At 38.2% G+C, this 23,304-nt stretch overlaps 1 protein-coding gene across 1 annotated transcript in view; it reads left to right on the top strand.

Annotated features, from left to right (window-relative positions):
* Positions 1–798: 798 nt before the first annotated feature.
* SYTL3 (synaptotagmin like 3) overlaps positions 799–23,304 on the top strand; it is a 29,291-nt gene continuing 6,785 nt past the window's right edge. The window contains exons 1-9 of the mRNA XM_010168490.1: positions 799–908; positions 2,371–2,586; positions 6,363–6,427; positions 9,514–9,565; positions 10,771–10,843; positions 11,812–11,884; positions 15,273–15,397; positions 19,188–19,331; positions 22,066–22,244. Coding sequence (XP_010166792.1) covers positions 799–908; positions 2,371–2,586; positions 6,363–6,427; positions 9,514–9,565; positions 10,771–10,843; positions 11,812–11,884; positions 15,273–15,397; positions 19,188–19,331; positions 22,066–22,244 — 1,037 coding nt within the window. The remainder of the gene's footprint in view (positions 909–2,370; positions 2,587–6,362; positions 6,428–9,513; positions 9,566–10,770; positions 10,844–11,811; positions 11,885–15,272; positions 15,398–19,187; positions 19,332–22,065; positions 22,245–23,304) is intronic.

Raw genomic sequence — 23,304 nt, 5'->3', positions numbered from 1 at the left:
TGGTCTTTTCAGTAAGATGAGAGTAGAAAGGGGCATTTTCTTTTAACCATTACGGATTTTACAGTCATGGGACCTGTGGGCCTGTGTTCAAAACTGACTTAAGTTTCTTTATGGGTTGTTTTATGTTGACTCTACAACATAGAAGGTACATGGCTGAGAGTTAATGGACAATATGGTGAGGCTGTCTGAAGAGCGGGACCATCTTAAAATCTCTCCTGTGTCTGAATTAGTGCATGAAAGGTCCGAGTATAACAAAATGTGGTCTTCACATACTGTTTGAAATGTTTTGAAGAGGTGAGGACAAGAGATAATAACATGGATTATTTTTTTCCCTAGACCTGGAAATCCCAAATCTACAGGATCAAATAGGAAAAAAACCAAAAAAACAACAAACAAGACCCAAAACCTTTACCCCACTCCTTTACACCATCTCTTGGTGAATTGTCCCTCCATCTAATAAGGTCCTATCTGGGACCTTGCTGCAAGCTCTCATCTCTTTTGGAACCACTCTCAGCAAAAAAGGAAAAAGAAAAGAACAAGAAGTTCTTTAATGTGAAAAAGACAAAACTGCTGTGACCTTGCTAACTGTTCATCTTCCCTGGGTAGCAGAGACACTTAAATGAAGATTTGTGTGAAGACAGACGTGGTTATTTTTCTCTTCAAGGGTATGACACAGTGAAATGTATCACCAATCAAGTAAGAGGGCAGGCACTTAGTAAACACTCAGACCACTCTGTAAAGTAGTATCCATCATTCTGGATGCAGTAGAGTCTACAAAATAAGTGACTTCTGTCAAAAATGTCCTGTGAATTTAATCTAAACTTCCTTAAGGAACTGGAACGAGAGGCTGTTCTGGAAGTCCTGTACCGTGACCAGATGGTGAGAAAAACAGAGGAGGAAAGAATAAGGTACCTGCCAGTCCCCTGCTCCTGTGTTTCCTCTCTTCTCGAAGTACTCTTCTTTCTCTTTGCTGCCCTTCCAAATGTATTCCTTTTTTTTTTTTTTTTTTCCTTCTTGTTAGCTTTTTTTTTAGTCCCAAAGACTAAAAATGCCTTTTTAGTTTTTGGAAAACTAAGGGTTATCCAGAGCCTCTTGCTATTAACTACTCTACAGTAAAGATGAGCAAATACTGTTCATTGAATAATCTACTTGACGAATTTTACTTCTAGCCTTCATAGAAAGTTCAGTTGCTGCCTGTATTTTTTCCTATGAAGGCTTTATGGCTTTCTCATCATGTTCCTACTTATGCCTATATAGTCCTGGTAACACAGAACACGTTGAGATCTTTGGGAGGCTTATTTAACTTATGTTGTGCCAAAAGTGGAGTTAAGAATTGCTGGATACCAGCTCATTGTGCAAAATCCATCACTGTCCCTTCTCGCAGACGGCAGGTAGCAAGTGCACCATGGTGTTTCAGAGGTTGTTACTGTGTCGGTAGGTGCCCATGGTTACGAAAGGATTCTATTTGAGTATTTCACACTATGCAAGTGTCTCAGTTGTGAAGGATCAGGGATAATCCTCTGGCTTTTTATTTGCTTTCTATCACGACTAGAGCAAGGATTTCCTTGCAAGTTGTACCCTGCTTTGTCACATTGCATGTGACCCACGTAAAACAGGGTATTTGTGTTGCTAAGTTAGAAATTTTTAGTCTCTTAAATGTAGAAACTTAAACTTTGCTTACAGCAAATATTTATGTAAGTATTACTGCACATATTAAATAATTGTGAAAAGTAAGTAAAGGGTTATAAAGAAAATCTGAATTGGTTAGAAAATCCCTGACAACTGCTGATGATGTAGCTAGCAAAGACTTAGATCTTGATTATTGGTACATGTAATGGAAGCAAAGTTAATGAAAGGGAGAGGTTTTGATATTTTGATCTGATGCAGTTTTTATTTAACTTTTTTGATGCATTTGTTGTGATTATGTTTACTTGATAGAAGATTTGATTCTTGGATAAATATAATAAAAAACATAATCAAATGAAAGAGAGCACCATTTAGCCTCAGTTTTTGTGTGTGAATACATAATCACTTGCATATACACTCTTGGTGCCCTGCCCTGAGTATACGTAACTGACACGGACAGAACCCCATTTATACTGGTCTCTGATTCTGTTTGCATGCACAGTTGTGGTGGCAGGTACAGTCACAGTGCAAAAGTGCTGTGTGTAGGTGCCCTCAGACAGTGCTCAGCTGAGATCAAACCTGAGGGCATGTCTCCCACTAGTAATGGAGAGGATTTGGAGAACACTTTTTTAATGACAGTTTATAGTCTCTTCCAAACTATATTGGACAGCCAGAGTATTAGCTTGTGACTTACATGATGGTTTTGGTCTATTTAACTTTTTTTTATTTTTCCTGGGGAATTAGGAAACTGAAACTGCAGCTGCAACAGCTTCAGTGGAAAGGGGCAAGAAATGTCAGCCATGAATACCAGGAGAGAACTTGCGCTCGCTGCCAGAAATCACTTGGGCTATTGCTGAACAGGGGTGCAGTGTGCAACGGGTGCAGTCATCGGGTGTGCTCAGAGTGCCGTGTCTGCCTGAGTCCCTGCCTTTGGAAATGCACCGTTTGTTATGCTCATGGGTGAGACATTTCACTGTTTTGGATAAGTTCCAGTTTACACTGGTTGCCTAGTGGATGCACGCTAGTTTTGTGTGTATCTGTTGGTTTAAACAATTAATGAAACAAAGCCTCTGGCAGAATTAAAATCATAGAATGGTTGGGACTGGAAGGGACCTTAAAGATCATCTAGTGTCTAGGCCTGGCCTTAAACGCTTCCAGGGAGGGGGCATCTACAACTTCCTTGGGCACCCTAAAATGTTGGATGAAGTCCTGGTAGCAATGAAATTGATGAGAATTTTGCGTTGTACTTCATGTAGTCAGGATTTCCCTTCCTGTATTTAGCAAAATGGATCCTCAAGGTAGGCCAGAGGTAGAGTGGCAAAGATGGTAACGGTAAAGCATAGGAAAAGTCATTAGTTTCTGAACTTCAGGTAGAACTCCTTCCCCTGACTCAATACCGAACCATTCCATCATAACGAGTTGCTGAAGGTGTTGTGTTTTGATTTAGTATAGCCATTTTTAAAATAATTTCCTAATAATATTTTTTTTGCCTTATACAACAGGAGGGATGAACTTAGATTGATTAATAATTTGAAGTCATTTTTTATATAAATCTAAAAAGCAAAAAACATTAAGAACATTATCAGGAATTGTTTAAATGTTTCAGAATTCCAAATTTCTTTACTTTGAGTTAGTTGGTTTTTATTTTACTACGTCATCTTGGTTTTGTTTTCCAGGAAACAATCTTTCTTTTACTGTACTGGTACAATTTTTATAGCAACATACTCTATCATAGTCCCTCCTATTAATCAGAAACTTTCTAAACCAAATGGTTTAGCTATATTTCCAATTTTGATGAAAATTAGTATTATGTAGGCAAAGAAAGATAGTTTTGAAAATGAATGAACAGCTGTGCTGGATGATATATATCCTTGTACAAAGGGTGAGGATTTGGCTGGAAATTTTACTTCATGCCAATACAAGGTTAATGCACCACTTCACTCCTTCTTAAGATGCCAAAATGAGATTTAAACTATGCCTGTGAAATGTAAGGCAAGGTATTAGTCTTAGGCTAAATGAATTTCTACTACTAGTTTGAAGTAACTTTCTATAGTTTGGAAGAGACTATAAACTGTCATTAAAAAAGTGTTCTCCAAATCCTCAGTTTATTTTGCAATTTATACATAAAATAGGCAGATTAGCTCCATCTATATTTGATACAAAGCAGTCACTAAATTTTGATATATATATTTCTCTATCTGTGCTTCACACTATAAGCACTAAAAGGAGAAGTTTAAAAGTTAACTTTCCATATCCTCCTCTAGATACCTCCCTCCGCTTCCTCTTCTATTAAATTGGTTTCCAGTTATCTGGTGGCCACAGTGGAAATCCCCTATAGAGTAGCTACTTGTTAAGCTGCCTTGTATAGTGCTGCTCACCCTTAATTATTTCATAAGCTTATCCAGATATTTAATGGTAAAACGAGGAAAGCATTAGTTAAATGAATTGAGATACATTTTTACTTTTTCTTCAGGATATTACTTTTTTGTCTTTCTAATATAGAGGAATCCTTCAGCTGTCATTGAAATTCTCTTTATAGCAAAGGGGTAGCACATTTGACCTTATTTAGTCACGATGCAAAATCCATTAAAGTCAGTCAGACTTCTTCCATTGCCTTCAGTGAGCTTTGCATCAAGGCTGCAAATCTCAAGAAGGGTAGGGAGTGCAGCAGTGCAGTAAAAGCTACTCAGTGCCTTTTGTTTAACCTGGTGAGAGAAAAATAGGGTGACTAAGAAATGTAAGAGCTGACTTTCAAGTTCTGAGTAACCATCATTTTGAGTCTTGGTTACCACTAGAGTATATTTTCATGAAGAAACCATTAGCAGCAGCAGCACTATCGAGATTCTCTCCTAGACACTAGGGTCATGTTTGCAACAAAGATGCTTTAATACCCCAGTGGAAGAGCAGCAGGGATAGGTGAATGTTAGTTGTTTACAAAATAAGAAATTTTAGAAGCCTTGTGGATTGACAAAGTTTGTATCTTTCACCTGGAAGAGGCATGGTTTATGTGAATGGAGTTGGTATAATGTGTTTTTTAAAGGAATCCCATCTTCTAGGAGTCTAGAAAGACATTTGCTTTGAAGGAGGTTTTTGGTGATGACATTTGCTTTGAAGGTCCAGTATAGTTCTTTGTCAGCTTTGACACTTTTGGTCATAACTTAGTTTAATACACCCTTTAAACTTAAAAAGTTAAAAAGAAAGAGGGTATTTCTAGATATGTTATCATCCCATGAGTGGTTTAATCATCACATGAGCCTGTGCAGAACTGGAGATTAAACTCTGGGAAGATAACCGTGGGTGGTGGGAAGAACATAAAGGGAAGGCTGGAGATGAAAATCAAGGCACTGCCAATGCAGCCCTTGAAGATCTAGTGCAACCAGAGAATTCAGACATTTGTTAGTTAATGGATCTCCATCCAAAGTAAATAAGTATCCTGCCTCAAAGTTATTTTAACCTAATTTTAAGATTCATCTGTGTCCAGTTTTGCACAAGAATCTATGGTTAAGCCTGTATTTACATTCTTATACTTACAAATAGTACAGTCTACACACAGACAGGGATTTTTTTTTTTTTTTTAATATTCTGCATTGCTGCTTATAAAGGTGTGTTTTAAATGCCTGAAATGCCTTAAAATCAAGCCACAGAAAGGACAAACGGCATCCTACCTATAGCTGGTCTGTTTTTACATATAGCAAGTTGAGGTGTGAAATGGCAGACCAAGGGGTTTTGTTGCCTGGCCTTTGCTCGATATCGGTATAGCTCTTGTGTTTAGAGATTTTGCTCTCTTAAGGAGGCAAGCCCTACATGAATTTACTGCCTCTGTGTTGTTGCCAATTTCAAGCAAGTTTGGCAGAGGCAATGGTAATAAAGAGATTGATTTCATAGAAAGAAAATGAACCACTGGGCAGAGAAGAAAGTTTAGCAGTGCCTGAACTGAGGAAATTTTTGCAGTGGGACTTCATCCTATGGTAAGCAACAGAAAATACACAAGGAACAGAGATATTACGTATGCCCTAAAAACTAGTAAGACATTTAGATGAGAATTTGGAATCTGAAGATTCCAGAGAATCCTCTTCTCAGTTAAAGAATTTTTTGCTGCTTTAATAATGGATGAGTTCAGATTGCAGAATTCATCTAATTCAGTCGGAGACAACAAAATGCAAGAGTCAGATCTGCAGAAAAATCTGCCTTTGGCAAAGCTATTTAGTCTGATATAATTTTATACTTGTTAATCATTACTTTTCTTAATGGATGAGTTCAGATTGCAGAATTCATCTATTTCGGTCGGAGACAACAAAATGCAAGAGTCAGATCATCAGAAAATCTGCCTTTGACAAAGCTATTTAGTCTGATATAGTTTTATACTTGTTAATCATTACTTTTCTCATCCTGTGATCCTGGTGCCTGTGTATGACATATTGTTGGCTTCCACAAAATGGAGAGAGATGAACCATGAAGCCATTACACCATCAGGGTTGCAGAGCTCAGTGCTCCCCGATAGCCATCCCAAGTTCTGCTCGGGAGCATGTCCTCTGTCACTGACTTTCCCTGCTTCTCAGACTAGGCTGCAGCTGTGAGCAGTGGTGTCAGCACAAGTGCCTGGGACTGGTATGCAAGTCAGTTGTATAGACTAATCCTAGTTAAGAAGGATTGTTGGATTGTTAAATGGTTATCAAACATTTGAAGAAATACACTTTGGAAAATGTTGATTAAAATGTCTTTTGCTTGTTTTTCAGGGATGTGAAAGTAAAGGCTGGAGAATGGTTCTTTGAGGAGCGAGCAAAGAAATATCCCGGTGAAGGTAATTGCTGGCAGAGACCATGAACTGCTGTGTATTGTGTAGTCCTCATCTAAGTGAAACACAGAACATAGTCTGCCTCTGTATTTAAAGTTTCCTCCACTTGGTGAGAGATTTGTCAGAAATTATCATGCAGTGCATCTGTCTGTGCACTAAATAAAACATGAACACAAACTAGCAGAATGCATTCAAAAGTATAATATATTTTGAATGAGTAATAAGAATAAGAAAATTTCTGGCCATATCAGTTTGAATTAATAAGCATATAAGGCTTCTAAGAAATGCAATTACATGAAATAAATATAGAAATGTCAACATATACGTGCAGGAAGGAAATTATCTTGCATCCATTGTTTGTCAAAGTTAAAACTTAAATTGTTTTCACTAAGAAAGTTCTAAAGCTTAAAGAAATAACAGATTGGAATAAAACCCCCATATGTAGCTATAAACCCACAGGCAGCTAAACACTCTGCTGTTCCTTTACTTTCAGCCAGCTGCGCCATTGCCTTGTATTCAATCTTTTCAGTGCAATTAAAAATACAAAGCCCTACAAGAAATTATAGAGGATATGAATGGATTGCCCTATGGGGAATGTGTTTCACCAACCAAGGGGCTATTAGTCTTCATTTTCACCTACAATAACTAATGAGGTGGAGAGGATTTCCTTCCTCTCTCCCTTGAAGCGCCACTTCAGATAGGCAACTCTCACTTTGTGCCTGACTGCAGCTAAATGCTACAGTTTCAGTTCTAGTGTTGATGATCAGAGGGCTGGAGCACCTCTCCTACGAGGACAGGCTGGGAGAGTTGGGGCTGTTCAGCCTGGAGAAGAGAAGGCTCCAGGGAGATCTTATAGTGGCCTTCCAATACCTGAAGGGGCCTACAGGAGGGCTGGGGAGGGACTTTTTACAAGGGCAGGTAGTGATAGAACAAGGGGAAATGGCTTTAAACTGGAAGAGGGCAGGTTTAGATTAGATATTGGGAAGAAATTCTTTCCTGTGAGGGTGGAGAGACACTGGAACAGGTTGCCCAGAGAAGTTGTGGCTGCCCCCTCCCTGGAAGTGTTTAAGACCAGGCTGGATTATGCTTTGAGCAACCTGGTCTAGTGGAAGGTGTCCCTGCTGATGGCAGGGGGGTTGGAACTAGATGATCTTTAAGGTCCCTTCCAACCCAAACCATTCTAGGATTCTATGATTTGCATCGTATCTAGATTTAAGAATAGCTGGTAAAAAGGAAAGCACTAGACATCAAATATCTCTTGAGAAACTTGAATAGGAAGAAGTTTATAAATGGAATAACATACCAGACAAATTTTGGATGGTAGGTGTTCATGAAAGACAGCAGGTAGCATATTAAGAAACTGAGCTACAATTCCTGCTAAAACATTTCATTTAGAATTTGAAAGATTTTACTGAATTCTATTCCAGCTAACACAATTTCTGCTTTTAAAGTATTAGCTAACTGGTCTTTTAAAGCACAGTTTTATTCCACAACCATTGTTAATAATTTTCCCTCATATTCTTTAAGTGAGTCTAAAGCTGGTATTCTTGACAATCTCTCCGTTATTGGAAAATGCTATTTTCTTCTCAGATGCTGAATCTGATGTTGCACGGTACTGACTGTCCCTCTTTCCAGTAAAATGAGTTCTTACCTTACATTATCAAAGCTTTGTGAGTGCTTGAAGCCTTTTGCTTAGTTAGTCTATTGGTAATACTGTTGAAGTCACAGAGATCTAAGGATATACAGAAGATAAACCTGCAGAGAGAAATATGTTTTGTTTAGTTACTTTTGATTAGACCAACTGATACAATTAAGGGGGTTAAAAAATGGCAAACTTGGAAACACAGCAGCCCTTGTAGTTAAGTATTCCTTCAGACTTGGAGAGACAGTGCCCTCTTTTGGTTTGAAAATACGATGCAAGTGAAATATTAATTGTAAAATAAGTTTAACTGAAAAAAATATGTTACAGTGAAGTGTTCTCATGTCACAGAGTTAAAAAAAAGTTATGTCGGTATGATTTTCTTTAATTTTCTGTAGCTGCTACCTGAAGAATAAAAATAATTTTTTTGTGCAAGTGACAGATTACCTTTACTGATTAAAAAATTTAAAAATCTATTAAACCATTTACTGCTGCAATAAATCAAGATACCAAATATTAATTATTAATAACAGAGCATTAAGTCTGGAGTTCTGATTGAAATTGGTAACATCAGTAAGTTGATTATTGTTTCCACCGCCACCAGGGCCTGCTACTTCTATGTCAGAAGTATGTTATAATTAATGGCATTTTCAGCAAAGCATGGATCATACGCTGCTTTCTGCATTGGGAATGATTAGTGATTAAGGCCACCCCGGATATTTTCAGTCAGCCATTTGTTATGTGCATTTAGCCCTTCTTTCTGTTTGCGATCACTCAGGAGCAACCGCGCTTTTATGTGTCTTCATTGTTTGTGCCTGATGGAGCGCTTGCTCCTTGGTGTTCTTTACATCATGTGGCCGCTCACCTGAGGAGTGTGACATGGCTGCTATTTCCCCAGAAGGATGGCCTCAGCAAAGAGTTTTGCTCGTGTTTGTGAGCTAGTCATGCATCTTCATGCTTGTTCAGGTTTCTAGTAGGAAAAGTGAAAATAATTTTTCGTAAGATGCAAGAGATCACCATGTGTCTACTCTTGTACACATTTTCATACTTTCCAAGGTGTTTTTGTGGCTGAAGTGTGCTTCAGTGCAGTGGGCCTGTGCACTAAGTGCCTCCTGCACGTCAGGAGGCTGAGGGCACTTAGCAACCTGTAGGAATGAGCCTGTTGGCATGTGTACGTGATTGTCCTCAGCATTTGTGTGGAGCTGGTCTGCATGTGTCACCTGCAAGAGGGGAAGGTGAAATAATGATCAGGTTTGTGATACAGACTTGCGTGTTTCTTGGCATGGGTCAGGTGGGGGTTGATTTCACTCCTGGCTTGCATGTGCATGAGCTTCTGCAAATACAGGCCAGTTCCTGAAAAGGCACTGATTTTGAAAAGTACTGTACAGGCATTAGTAACTGCTGTTGTTGCTAAATTACCTTTGGGTGGGTTTTTTTTTTTCCTCCTTCACAGGCAGACATGAAACAGTTGCTGCAAAGCTCTTGAAATCTTATCAGAAACTGAGGTAAGATTCATAAAAGGACAAATGGCCCCAAGATACTGAGAATTTGTATAGATGATATATTGTATGTCATAAACCAAACAGCAGTTTGTGTTTTATTATGAAAAACAAATTGCAATACTTTTGGAGTATAAATGATTACCATTTTTATCTCACAGCAATCCATGGAAAGGGTCTCAAGTACAAAAGGGAATGCTATGTTTAGAGTAATAGCTCCTTATTTACTTGAAGGGATGTACAGTATCTTTGTTATATCTGCTTATAGGTTTTGCATACCTGTTTACACCATTATCTTTCAAATTTACACACTACTTTTGAATTATCAGAGATGAAAATTATTTACTAGGTATAATAGCAATAGCATCATTATTTACTCAATGGGAGATATTGCAGATTAGATAGCTTTAGACTAAATACTAGACAAGAAGCTCTGTATTCAGTAAGATATTTCTGCTTACCAAAACTTAAAACAAGTAAAAAATCCAATTTACACTGAATAAATACTTTCACTTGAGCCTAAACATTTCCATACTTAAATTACCAGTGATATATAATGAAATAACAGTCTACTTAAACTATATTGTATAGAAGAAACCCTCTTCCTTTAAAAAAAAAAAAAAGATACAAAGAAATGGGCTCAATTTTATAATAATTATCTGTTGAGATATAGCTGCATAAGACAGAAACTTATAGTCAGCTAGGTGTGATCCTAACCAGGGCTGCCTAAGGACCTGCTTTTACCTTGATGTGGTAAAAGAGAATCAAAAAGGAAGTTAACTGTCTACCCAAGCAAGGAAGGACCCTTTTAATATTGTAGATAGAAATGACTGTTTTCTGAAAACATCTCTGAAACAGATGGGGTGTGTTACACAGGAGTTGAGTTGTAACATTCAGGACACGGACTGTAATACTGCCAACCACGTAGAAGTCTAGGAAGCTTGTCCTAAATTAGGTCTTCCTGATTGTTTTAAATTAATATTTCTGCCTAAAGCAGCCCAAGATTGAGAAGATGGAAAGGTAGTACTAATTCTTACAAACAGCCAGTGAGCTTGTGCTGCAGCTCTTAAAGACACAGGATCTCAACCCAGATCTTTAGGTTGCAGGAAAGACACTGTGCATAAAGATACTGTGCGTGAACATGGTTTATTTATCCATCTGTTAGCATAATATATTAATTGTTGCACTGTTTATCGTCTCTTAATTTCTAGTAAAATTTCCGTTGTACCTCCAACTCCACCTCCTTTCACAGAAGCCACAGCAGGAAGCAACGTGACGGTAAATGTACATATCTGCAAAATACATGTATACACCTACCTCTTAGGGTGTCACTCATGTGAAAAGGCCAGCCACAGATATGCAGTAAATAGCAACTGCTGGAGCATCATATTGCAATATAAATGCTGCCTTATGTTCCTCTGTCATTTTTTTTGTGCTGCACTGTTAGTAGGAGAAAAAGGTGAGTGTCTGTCATGAGGGATGTTTTCAATTAGCCCTCAGTTTTTGAGGGAAGTGATTAATCCTCTGTACTTGGCACTAGAATACTGCACCTGGTTTTTGGTGCCTCACTGCAGAAAGGCAGGACTGAGATCTCCTGAGCTCCCCTCCAGCCTGAAAGGATCCTATGATCCTATGATATTCAATAGTCATTTATAAAGGAATCATTCCATGTGTTATTTTCATTACTGAGTGAAAAACAGTGAATATGACGGTTGCCTTTGCATTACAGTTTCTAGTGTATAGAAGAGTAGGATATGGCTCAGAACTCATCAAAACTGCACTAAATTACTATTTCTGTTCATTTTGGACTGCATCCTGAGGCCCTGGTTTTGAAACCCACTGCAATTCTGTAAGCATTCTAATACGTGCTTACCTGGAGTTTGATGCAAACGCTTTGATTCAGAGGCACAGGAGCATCTGTAACAGATACGACTTTCGTACTTGAAGTATTAAATGCGTTACAACAAATCAGTGATGTAATTAGTTGTGTTTATGAAATTGCTATGTGATCTTCCTACAAGAAGTTCCACTTACATATCAAAGAGTATGGAACTGAAAAGATTATTTTCCATCTTCATACATTAGTGTGACAGTTTTCAACCATGTCAACATATGTCCTCAGATATATTTGTCTACAGCAGTGAGCAAAGGGCTTCAGCCTTACCACCTGTGGTCTGTAGATATGTGATCATGGAAACTTTAAAACAGTGGATATTTAGTGTTTTCTTACTCTTGGCATCTCCCATTTGCAGGAACTTGGACAGTCTAGAAGTTTTAATAAATCTGTGGAAAACTTGTTTTTGTCTCTAGCAACACACATAAAAAGTAAGTAACTTTTAATGCTTTATCATTCTAGAGTAATGTAGTCAAATGTTTCTTTTTTTTTTTTTTGCCAAAAAGTGTTGGACAAAAAATAGTTATAAACAAAGGGTATTGAGTAATGGATGAAATGACTAATGCCAAGGCTGAGCCAACCTGAAAAACGATGCAGTAAGTCTAATTCTCCTTCAGCATTCTGCTGGTTGTTTAACAAGCTGATGATACCAACACAGAAAGCCTTTCTTTTAAAGATGTGAAAAGACTCTATGATGTTTTAAGTTTACTGGATGTTCAGAGGCAGCATGTTTAACTGAGGTTAGCACAGCTAATAACCACTTTCTACTGTAATGATCTTGGTGTTATCTGTCTGACTGAACCCCAGCTGACCCTGTCATGCAGTGGAAATAGAATTTAATATTTTCATTCGCTGGCAGTTTTCAAGAGGACTTCCTTCCTCTTTCTCAGTCTGTCTAGTTATGTGGGGTTTTTTCAGTACATACTTCTAAGGCCCAACCAGTCCTAACAACTCTTCTTTCATTCTGATGCTTTTGGTTCCTTCCGTTTGCTTAGGCTGCCTGCTGTTCTTTGGGGTGCAGACTGTGTATACACCTCTAAGGCTAACTACACTGAGGACAGACAGCTCTTCTGAAGAACAGATTAAAGGCATCAGTGACCAGAGGAAAACTTCTGAGCCTTATGAAGATTACAGGGGCTTGCAGATTTGCATGTGTTTGAGAACCTTAGTGTTTTCTTACTAGCTACCATCTTAGACAACCCCAAATGTGAGATTAGACCTGAGTAAATTTGGCTTTAGTGCCTTTCTGCCTTTCCCACTACCTCTTGTCTTTTTTTGGTTTGGTTTTTTCTCTTACTTCTTCCACCCATCCTAAAGGCCTGTACTCCTTTAACTACACAAATTTAATGTTGTGTCTGTGTGAACACGTATTAAAACCATTCAGAGACACCATGGCTGTCTCTCCTGAACAGAAGTGTAGCGCAGGGTGGCGTAGGATACTTCGTTACTGGAAGCAGGTAGCTGAGGCAACACAGAATTGGATTCAAAGTAATTTATCCTGCTTTCTGTTAGTTTGAAGCCTGGTTATATCCCACTGTTACTGGTAAAGACTGTCAGGGCTGCAGCAAGATAATTTAATGGCTCACTGCTACCAAAAGGAAGGTCCTACTCCCACCACATCTTTCCCCTCTCTCTCGGTTTCTGGCCTTATGCTGCTGTCGCTTAACTTGAATTAGCACTAGTGTTTCTGGACCCCTCTGAAAATTGATTTAGCTAATTAAAAGGGCAGAATGCTAACCCAGCCAAAACACATAGGTACTTTTCTGCTGGTTTAGTGAGTTAAATGGGCTCAAGGTAGGGTATTTATGTCTGCACGATAGAAGGTGCTGGGCCACGTGGCCAGGAGCCAGGGATGAGGAGGGAGGAGCAGTGGTTGCAGAGGGAGATGGCAGCAAATTGTTAGCTCAGTTCAGCTGTATGTGAAACCCCACTCAGGTGCTGTCATCCTCAGTTAGGGCAGAACCTTTTAATTTGTGATGAAATAACAGGCTGTTGCAATCACTGAAGTAAATAATTAAAACATATAGGAAGTCACAGAGAGAAAGACGTGGGCTTCTTAAGAAAACAGCTCTTTCAGACAATGTGGCCTCTTAATGAAACCTGGTACTGTGCTGATAAATGCTTTTGGTCATGAGTGTCCAAAGTTAGTTCTCTTATCTTATCTAGATAAAAATGTCCTGGTTTGCAGAGGTATTTAATACACCCACTCTTGTGTATTGCAGTAAATAAACCTGGAAAACCTCGTTATGCCTCTGATTCTATGTGAGCCAGTGCGTTTGCTTGTCTGAAAGCAGCAGGAACAAAGGATTAGTGCATGCAGCACAATGCCACTGTTGTACAGTCTGCTCTTTGTGCTGTTACCTCCTGTTCCAGCATGGTTTGGCAGCAACAGGAGATTATAATCCAATGGTTGCCATTTGGTGAATGTAAAATGAGTGTCTGGTTGTAGTTTTATTTGCAGTGCAAAATGGTCCTTGGCACTAGAGACAGGATCCATCTTACTGACCATTTGGGTAGAGAAGCCAAAGGAAGAACAGATATGAAAACAGAACAATAACTTTTTTCCTCACAGTAACCTGTTCTGAAACCTGTTCATTTTAAGAGAGTGTGAGGCAAGCTTGTGTTTCTGCTTCTACTGCTGGTCAAGCTACTCAGATTGTATCTACTCCATTAGATCTCTCACTCCAGTCTCTTATGATCTCTGATTTCACTGTGTATTTTAAAAACCTGGTTTCATTTACAGTCAGAGATGACTTAATTGAGCCTGCCTATGAATATGTCACATGATGCCTTAATGGTGTACACAGAGTACAGCAAACATCTGAGGACTAATTGCTGCTAAGAACAAAACTAAGCAAAAGTGGCTTTAAAAAAGTGCCACTTAAGAGTGCCATTGTTTTTGAATACCATAACGACATATTGTCTGTTGCCTGAGGTTCCTCCACAGAGGCTCATATTGTGAGAGAAATATTTGTTTCTTCTGTATGAATTAAACATATGATAGCTATTTCATGTACCACTTATAAGTTATTAATTCTTTTTGAGAGACTACCAGGGGTTTACAACAAAGTGTCTGCTGCTAAGCCTGTGAGTTTTCAACTTCAGAAATCACAGATGAGTGCTGCCCTTCCCTTTAAGTGAAGTTCTAACTGTACCCTGAGGAATAAGAAGCAAAAAGTAGTGCAATAAATGTCCAATTGTCCTATAGATTTATTTGACAACACACTAGATCTTACCGAAGTGCTAATTCAATAAGTTACTGAAGTATGGACATAAACTTATCCATATGAGTAATGTTATTGAAGTCAATGAGGGCTAGTCATGTTCTTAAAATTATATGTGGCTTGGGATTAGAATATGTGATATCTTTCCTTTCATCCATATTTTGGATAGATTTATAAATATTTTCCAGTATGCTCTGCTTTCTAATTGTCATGTCACTTCATGTTGTTATAATTCCCTTGCTTTTTTCCTGAACCAAACCAAACTGCTTTACAAATTAAAATATATATAGGAGCTGTAATAGCTACTTCTGCAAGGAAACTGTATTTGATAGTATACAACAGTTCCTTGCAACAGCTATAATGATAGGAAGCAAGGAGTATAATTTCCAGTTGAAACAGTAGGAAAGATTTAGGTAGGCAAGATATAATTATACAAAATGGGACAAGCACTCGCCTTCCCATCTGTTTCTTACTCTTAGGAGATCAATACTAAAATTGCAAGATGAAAGTTTGAAAGCTAAAGAATTATCCTATAAATCTACAGGATTGCTTGCAATGTTTGTTATAGTGACTTCTCTGTTTATTTTCATTGCAGAAATCTCCAAGTCCCAGAATGATATGGCTGACAGATGTCTCCTAACCACAGATTATGGGCGGAACGTGGAAAGAAGGAAGCAAAGAAGGAGCCAGTCTGACACTGCCATCAACATTACAAGCCGGGTATCCATATTATTATACACAGTGTCTAACTGTAAGGGCTGTTTCTGGAATGGAATATACTTGTAAGAGTAATGACTTACACAGTGGAATTTTACTTTTATTATACGAGCAGGGCTTAGCTGGTGTTCACTGACTGTGGCCAGAATGCTGATTCTTCAGAAGGCTTTTGACTGAGACTGCACACTTGATCTCAGCCCAGAGCTGAGATGTTAGACTGAGATTTTACAAAGACCCTCACATAGGGAGGGAGAGGATGGGTCGTTTTCCTCTCAGGTGCTCACAGATGCTCTTGAGGCTGATTGATGTCTGCTCTGTGAGCTTGTTGGTCTGCAGGGAGGTGTTGTGTCTCTTCTCCTCCTCCTGCCCCTCTTGCCGCTGAACAGGACCAAGCTATGACCATCCAAAACACACTCTGACACTTTCTGAGCTTTTTTTAATTTGGCAAGGAGAAAACATTGACTGCTGTTAGTTGTTGGGCAACTTCACTTTTCCTTTTGCTTTGGTTACAGTCTCTAGCTTTCAGTGTTTTCTTGGGAAGTTTGAGAAAAATCCAGTCATCTGTTTTTCCACAAATTGTGCAGGGCTGAATATGATGTCACATATCTGCTTTAAAGTTACACTGAAGATTTTGTTTTGTACACTTTCACTGCTCAAGTGACTGAACTTTGTCGGTGTTCAATACTCAGTTTTCCACATAGTGGGTACTCGATGAATCGCCTTGTTGATTGAATGAAGTAAACGTGCTCTGCTAGGTGCCTGGAGTAGATGCTGAGAAAAGCTTTTGCTTTGGGCCAAACCTCCTGGCAAACATTACTCACAGCTCTGTTGGAGCATACTTTTCACTTTCCTCTGAAGTGTTAGGTGTTGATAAATGGAAGAGAAAGGATGTCAGTCTGCAGGGACTAGTGGTTTGAATCGGCCCAGCAAGGTCTGTGAACTCTGTGAAATTAATTCTAGTATTTTTGTATGCAGTTATATTGTAAACAAAATTGGCAACAACTATTAATGACCTGAGTGCTGCTTTCACTGTGGCAAATCACACTTCAGTGTTACTTTATGCGACTGGCAGATCACTGCTCTTTTAATGCATCAAAAACCATTGGAGTTGGAGATAATACAAATTTAACCTGTGCTTTATTGCATGCTGATCACACACAACCTATGTTTAAAAGACTGATATGGATTCTTTGACTTGAGAGCTGTATTAGTAGGAGATTTCAAATTATTTGTGTGGGTTTTTAATTGCTCGTTTAAAGATTTAGGACTTAGTTTATGACCACTCTTTGCATTACAGGTTTTGAAAGATTTCAATGTTGTTTCTCTGTCAGAGCTCTATTTCTCTGAGTCAGGGAGCTTCTGTTTCTTTCAAACCAGTTAGACTGTATTTAAGCTAGAATTTTAATTTTGCTAGAATTGCTATTGATCATTTTTTCTTGTGAATGTAGTCTTTACCATTTAGATTTTTTTTTAATATTGAAGAAAATCTTACTCGTCTGTCCCTACACTTACACGATGTTTTTTTGTGTCTTTACTGTGATTTAAAAAATTATTTTTAGTCTCTGTCAATACCATTGTTGCATGATTCTTCCATGTATTTTTTTTGTTTTCCACAAGGGTAGTTGTTAACATCCTTACTAGAACTACAACTTAAGTTTAGGGACAGAACCTGTTTTAAGTTACACTTGCAGAACAACTAATTACTCAAATTTATAACAAAACTTGATGTAGAAATCTTACTTGTTGTGATTTCCACCCGGAAAGAACTTTCATTTTTGGAGAATGAATTGAAACAGGTTTATTTATTTTTTTTTCCTAGAATGTGTATATTTTTCTCTTAAGTAATAGCTTTAACTCTGCCATTTTGAATGTGCAGGGTGTAAGACTGGGGCACCACTTCAGTCTCAAGAGCACTAGGTGTTTCTTAAGTAAGTTTTCCAAATATGTGATCTGTTTGGAGCTTGATTCCTTCACATTAAAGTTGAAAGAGATTATCTTTAACTTCAGTAACAGTGAAAACACAATCCAATGGCGAGAACTACCAGTCAGTGTAAAATCTGTATTTAGAAAGTTAATTGAATACTGTTTTCTACAGCCTGTCACCATCAGAATCTCTGTTCATTAAAGGAACTGCAATTATACCTGCCTCACTGGGGGAACAAGCCGACATGTGCAAGCTTTGGAAGCTGTTTGTGGTGTGTTGGTAGCTGTGGGTTACCCCTCCTGTGACAGCGGGTGCTGCTGCCGCAGACGTTAGAGCTGGGCGTCTTGCTTACGTGCCCTGATGCTCAGTTTAGCACTAGGAGTTATGTAGCCTTGTCAGTCACTTATGTTCTGTATAACACAATAGAGAAGTCTCTGATCTGAGTAAAAGCTAAAATTCAGTGTATTGTAGGTTGTTTTGGTTAGCAAGTGAAATTGATGGCATTTCAGATTTTTATAAAGCAGAAAACTTCTCTGCTGAGAAATACGATGTTTTGGTTTTGTTTGAGTTGGTTTTTTTTTTGAGACTATATTATGAATGCATTTTCTGTTTCCTTCTCACAAGGGAACTTAATGAATTCTTACATCTATTCTTAAGGTAGGGCAGTGATTAGACACAACAATTTCTGTGTTTTATCATAGCAGCATACTGGTTTGGATTTTGCACATCCTGTTTTTTCAGAAGTAATCTCAATGTATTATCTCCTCGTCCTCGTTCTTTAGTGCTTTCTGCTGATTGTGCAGGAGGTGTTCCCAGGTGTGTTAAATATATATTATCTGTTTCTGTTATGCAAACAAGTCCCATTCCTTTTTGTTGATTCAGTCGCACTGTATTCTCTCTAGTCTTTCAGGTAATCCCTGGTATACAGATTTTTTTAAAAGAAATTATTTTCTTAGATCCTAACCATGTAAAATTTCTCACCTCACTCTTTTCCTACCCATTGAACTGTGAACATACTTTTCATAGATTGTATTATGAAGCAGTAGTGGTGAGCCAGAGTGAGCTAAAGTCTGTTTTCCGCATATTTGTAGCCATACGTATTAGTCTTTTGGCACCTCGTCCTATTAACTGTTTTTATTGGTAACAGAGGTGGCTGAAGGTAAATCTCAAGGAGTTTTCTACTGTATATCTTAATTTCCCCAAAATTATCAGGGTTTTCATGGGAAAAATTGGAAAGGTGAATTGACTTAGTCAAAGCAAAGTCAAGAACACCTCAGAAATTTGAACTTTTTCTAGAATCAAAGCTAAATAAGAACTTGTAAGTCTATTTCTGTTTTCAAGTCTCTTTCAACTTACATTCATTCTTGCATAGGTAGACATGGGTGTGTCATGCATATTGCAAAATACTATTTTTAGTTTCCTGGAGGCAAGATCTTTTTTTCCTTCTAAAATTACTGTTTTGTTGAAGGCTAATAAGGCCTTTTATTAGTATATTGCTATTTTTTGGTGTGTTATTAGTAAATGACTGCTGCTAGTAATTGCTGGGGTAGTGATCCTTAGATTAGGTGGTGGTATGTTGATCTTAGAAAATTATGAATATGATGAATGTACTACTAGCTGGGATGAGAGAGTTGTAAATCAACATTTAAATTAAGTTACTACATTGTCTTTGAAAGTGTGTCACCCATGTGACATTGGTCATAGTGAATTGCAGCTATTTACTGAATTTTCTTCTGAGAGCATTCCTAAAGGAATCAGGGCATATTTCCTAAATTAAAAAAAAACAAAAAACAACAACCACAAAAAAACAACCCACAAAACAGAACACCCCACACAAAAAACAAAACCTACTTGCTGAATTTCTTACAGATGAAAAGTACACCCAGTCTTCAACAGCTTATCACTGGGGCTCAACATGACAGTGAAATTCACACCAAAAGGAATTGCAAGGAGGAAGAAGATATAACAACAAGTCCCACAAGTGATGCAGTTTTCTGTGATGGCCAAAAACAAGTAAGCACAACAGAACAAATGCCTAATAGGAACAGATATAAAAGCTAAGATATTGTGCAAAATATTGGTGCATTTTGGATTATATTACAAAATGAAGGAAGGATTTTCCTTGAGTTTGTATCTGATGAAAGACTGCCTGCCTTTGGCACAGTTCTTGTAGTAGCACTGTGAACTTTTTTGCAGCATAAGCCAAGTCAAATTAATAATGGAGAATTGATAGATGGATATATCAATTAACAATGACTAACTGATAGATCAGCTTCCTCTGAGTTTTGCAAATGCAATTAACATTTTTCCCATTTTATATTAGGGTTGGGATCATGAACACAGTTCTTTCTTAGTAACCATCTTATTCTCTTAAAACTTCCTTTAGCCAGAAGGGTTTTGTTATTCTGCAAGAACTGTGGTAATGGAAATGTCAGTGGAAATTCAAATGTCAGAATGTCAATGAAGGAAGAGAAAGCTGACAGTAACAGAAGCCAGAGGAGGAGTTCATAGGTTTAGGGGATGGCATTGAATCATCCTCTGACGGATGGCACTTTGAATACTGCAAAGGAGAGAGAGGGAAGCCAGTTATAAATGAATTCAGCGCATGCTTTAGAGCCTCTATGATTAACTGTGGAAGCTAATTTCTCTGTATTAGTGATGAGGTTAAGCAGGGTGAAGTATCCAAAGAACCCATGGCTGATATTGTACAAAAAGGGGACTAAAATGACTTTTAGGGAATCAAAATTAAACTGGCCCGCTCACTTTGCAGAGGCGTATAAACGCACGCAGGACCTTGGCGCTGTCTCATAGTTTAGGTCACTGTGGAGTCTGAGGTGTTCAACTGACAAACGGGTAACAGTTTTGGGTGATGTTTGTGATTCTAATGACAACCATTTGAACTGGGCTATAGACAGCCCAGGCTTAAAAGTGAAATATTTTCTGTCTTGTAAAGGGGAAGGTCAAGTTCCATTAAACTTCCCTTTATGGGTAAGTGTTGGATGTTAATGACTGCTCCATGAAAATGTATCTTCCAGAATATCAGACGGCGTTGCTTTCAGTCATGCCAGCAGCAGGGCAATACATGAAGTCATCGCTAAATCTCTGTTCACTGAGCCAAAAGGCTGAGTGATTTCTACATTGAATGTATGTGGCTCCTGATCAGGTGCGAGGCACATGTACTGATATTCAGTCCAAACATCATTAATCAGAACACCTATCTAGCCTCTCTAAATAAGTAAGAGGTTCTGTGGAATAAATACTAGGGGCTTCTGCAGAATTTTTTTTTTTTAGGACATATGAGCTAAGAGAAAAATCTAAAGTAAGTATTTTCTGATCAGATGAATAGAAATATGACAGTGAGTGAAAGAGTAGAGCTGAACAAAGCTGCAGGGGAGACTGATTACACTGGTAAATGTCTTCCAAAGAGAGCAAGATTACATGCAACAAGCATCAGGTCAAAACACTCCTAACACTTCTTGTGACTTCCTCAGGAAGCACTCTGACCCCTCTTTCATCAAGTTGGTATGTTACTTAGAGGTTATAAGGTAGAGTAGATACCTTCTTTAATCTAGTTAGGCTGTTGGTGTGAATTTTAAAATGAATATTTGGCAAGCTGCACAAACAAAGAAGAACATTTGCATGGACAAGAGGTATGATCTTATAAACACTACTCTGCAATCTTAGCTGCTGGGTTGTGCAATGCAGAAGTCCTTGGTTAACCAGTCCTGTGTGGGTTGGTGTTTATTTTCAGAAGGAGGAGTAATCTAATACAGATATTTTAGCAATCTAGGGGGATGTTGCTGTGAGATTAATCACACCAACAATTGTGTCTTCATGACATATGCTATGTAAAAAGTTTCTAGAGCTCACCTTAATGAATATCATTATAAATGAACCGAGACCAAACTATTTCGATTGAGTTGATAATTTGTCATAGTGAAGGCTAGATAGCACCATAAAGTTTCATGGCTGTTCTGGGCCACAGAAAAGATTATAGCCTCTTCCTTCTTTGCAGTTTCGTGGCCTCTGTAAATGCCAGACACAAATGCAGTTTATATATGTGGATGGACAGCATCGAAGCCTGTCCCCCACAGGTTAAAGTAGATGAAAGGAGAACAAAGTGGCTGAGTTGAGCTAGAAAACACCTTCTTTATGCACCAACATATGACAACTGGATGTCTTCATATTTTTATCTTTCCTCAACAGTCTGCTACAGTACTGAGTATGTCATTTTTATATGGAATTGGGGGATCTTCTAGAGTATTTACTGGATATGCAATGCCACTTGTATTTCCTGTAATACATGATAGAACCTAACATCTTGGCAGTGTACCCTACTATGAGCTATGTATCAAAAGCAGTCTAGTTTGGTATTTTGTGTGTTCTTAGATTTCAGAGGTTTTTTCACTCTCTTCCTTTTAGACACTTAATCCATTTTCCCATGGGAAACCACTTAGTAGTTCGGTTGGGAAGCAACTTCTAGATCTAGAAGTTACCTAAGAAAGCATTTCCATGGGCTAGAGTGCTTCCTGAAGAGAAAAAGGCAAAGCAGTAGAATTACAATTACAGTCATAATTTTCAGGGCTGTTACAGAAACAACAAAATGCTTTATACAGGTTACCTTAAATCTTCATATTTTGCAGTAGCTCTTCAGTCATGTCACCAAAGGTACTGACATTTGAGGGAGATAAATGTTTTGTCCTGTTTGATCTGAAGCTACTTTTCCCAAACAATTGTCTTTTCTTAGGGGAGTCTGTATAGTCTTAACAGCACTTGCACTGAATCTGGCAACTTTGGCAAGGCTAACATCATGGGAGAAATAGAGTTTGCCATAAGGTACATCTTCAAAACTTGCATCTTAGAAATTTGCATCAAGGGATGCAAGAATCTGGCTTATGGAGAGGAGAAGAAGAAAAAGTGTAACCCGTAAGTATTTTATAGAGACTGCTTCTGTGCTTCCATCTTCCTCATCTGTAATAAGAATAGAAATTAGAGATATTGCAATACATTTTAAAATCTAAAGCTGCTGAATAATTATGTATTATTGTAAGAGGAAGAAATACCTGCTTCTGTGGGTGAAATATGCCATAGAAATTTTTAGTTGGATAGTTGAGCCTTGGTGATTTGTCTGTTTATTACTAAACAATCCTCTGACCATGCAGCAACCATTCATAGAAAATCACCAGCTAGAGTACCTAACTACCTGTTCTTGCCCCTGCTGTCACACTGGCTTTGAGCACTTGAGCAACCACTTTGGAATTGTGGAGTTGCAGTCACCTTCACCCAGAAGGAACATGACTTTTGCACGTCTTGCAGAGGATGTTCATAAAGATGACCTTGGTGATGAAAGGAGCCTTGCTGGAACAGCAGCTCATGAAGCAGGGCGGTTTGGGAGCACTTCAGAAGTGGGTCAAGGTTCTTTAAGTCTCCTGGTATTTAAAGCAGGCAAACAGCTGCAGGAAGCCTGAAGGGCTGTGTACTGAACATTATGTTCTCTATTGGTATATATTTATATATTTCTATTGGTTTCCAAGCCAACAGAAAAAGTACAGTCAGTGTACTCGCTTAATGCACTTGCCAAAAAGCAGACTTAACTGCTGTTTAAAACCTGTTGAATTATTTAGCTGCTTGAGGTTTGAGGTCTGACAGGCTACTTTTTAATTAAACTCATCTGGGGTGATAGAGTAAGAGGCTAAAATATTTTAAATAGTATTTTAAAAAGTAGTTTTTCCTATGGATATGTTTGAAAAGATTAGGAAAGATGTGTAAGTTCTGCACTGATGATTTGGTAGAGCTGCTTTTATTTACCAAGTGAGTTAATCAAGAGGCTGTTTTAGAATTGGTTTAAATCATAATATCTGAAATATATACAACAAATACAGTTTAAAAATATTTAGTATTATGTTAATAATCACTCCTTTTTGTGCCAAGCTGTGAGCCAACACTCTTTAGTTTTGAAGCCATAAGACAAATACAGCCTGCTGAA

This window comes from Antrostomus carolinensis, unplaced genomic scaffold (assembly GCF_000700745.2).
Source record: "Antrostomus carolinensis isolate BGI_N321 unplaced genomic scaffold, ASM70074v2 scaffold13245, whole genome shotgun sequence".
NCBI lineage: Eukaryota > Metazoa > Chordata > Aves > Caprimulgiformes > Caprimulgidae > Antrostomus > Antrostomus carolinensis.
The sequence above is the reverse complement of the archived record's forward strand: the minus strand, read 5'-3'. Positions and strand labels throughout refer to the sequence as shown.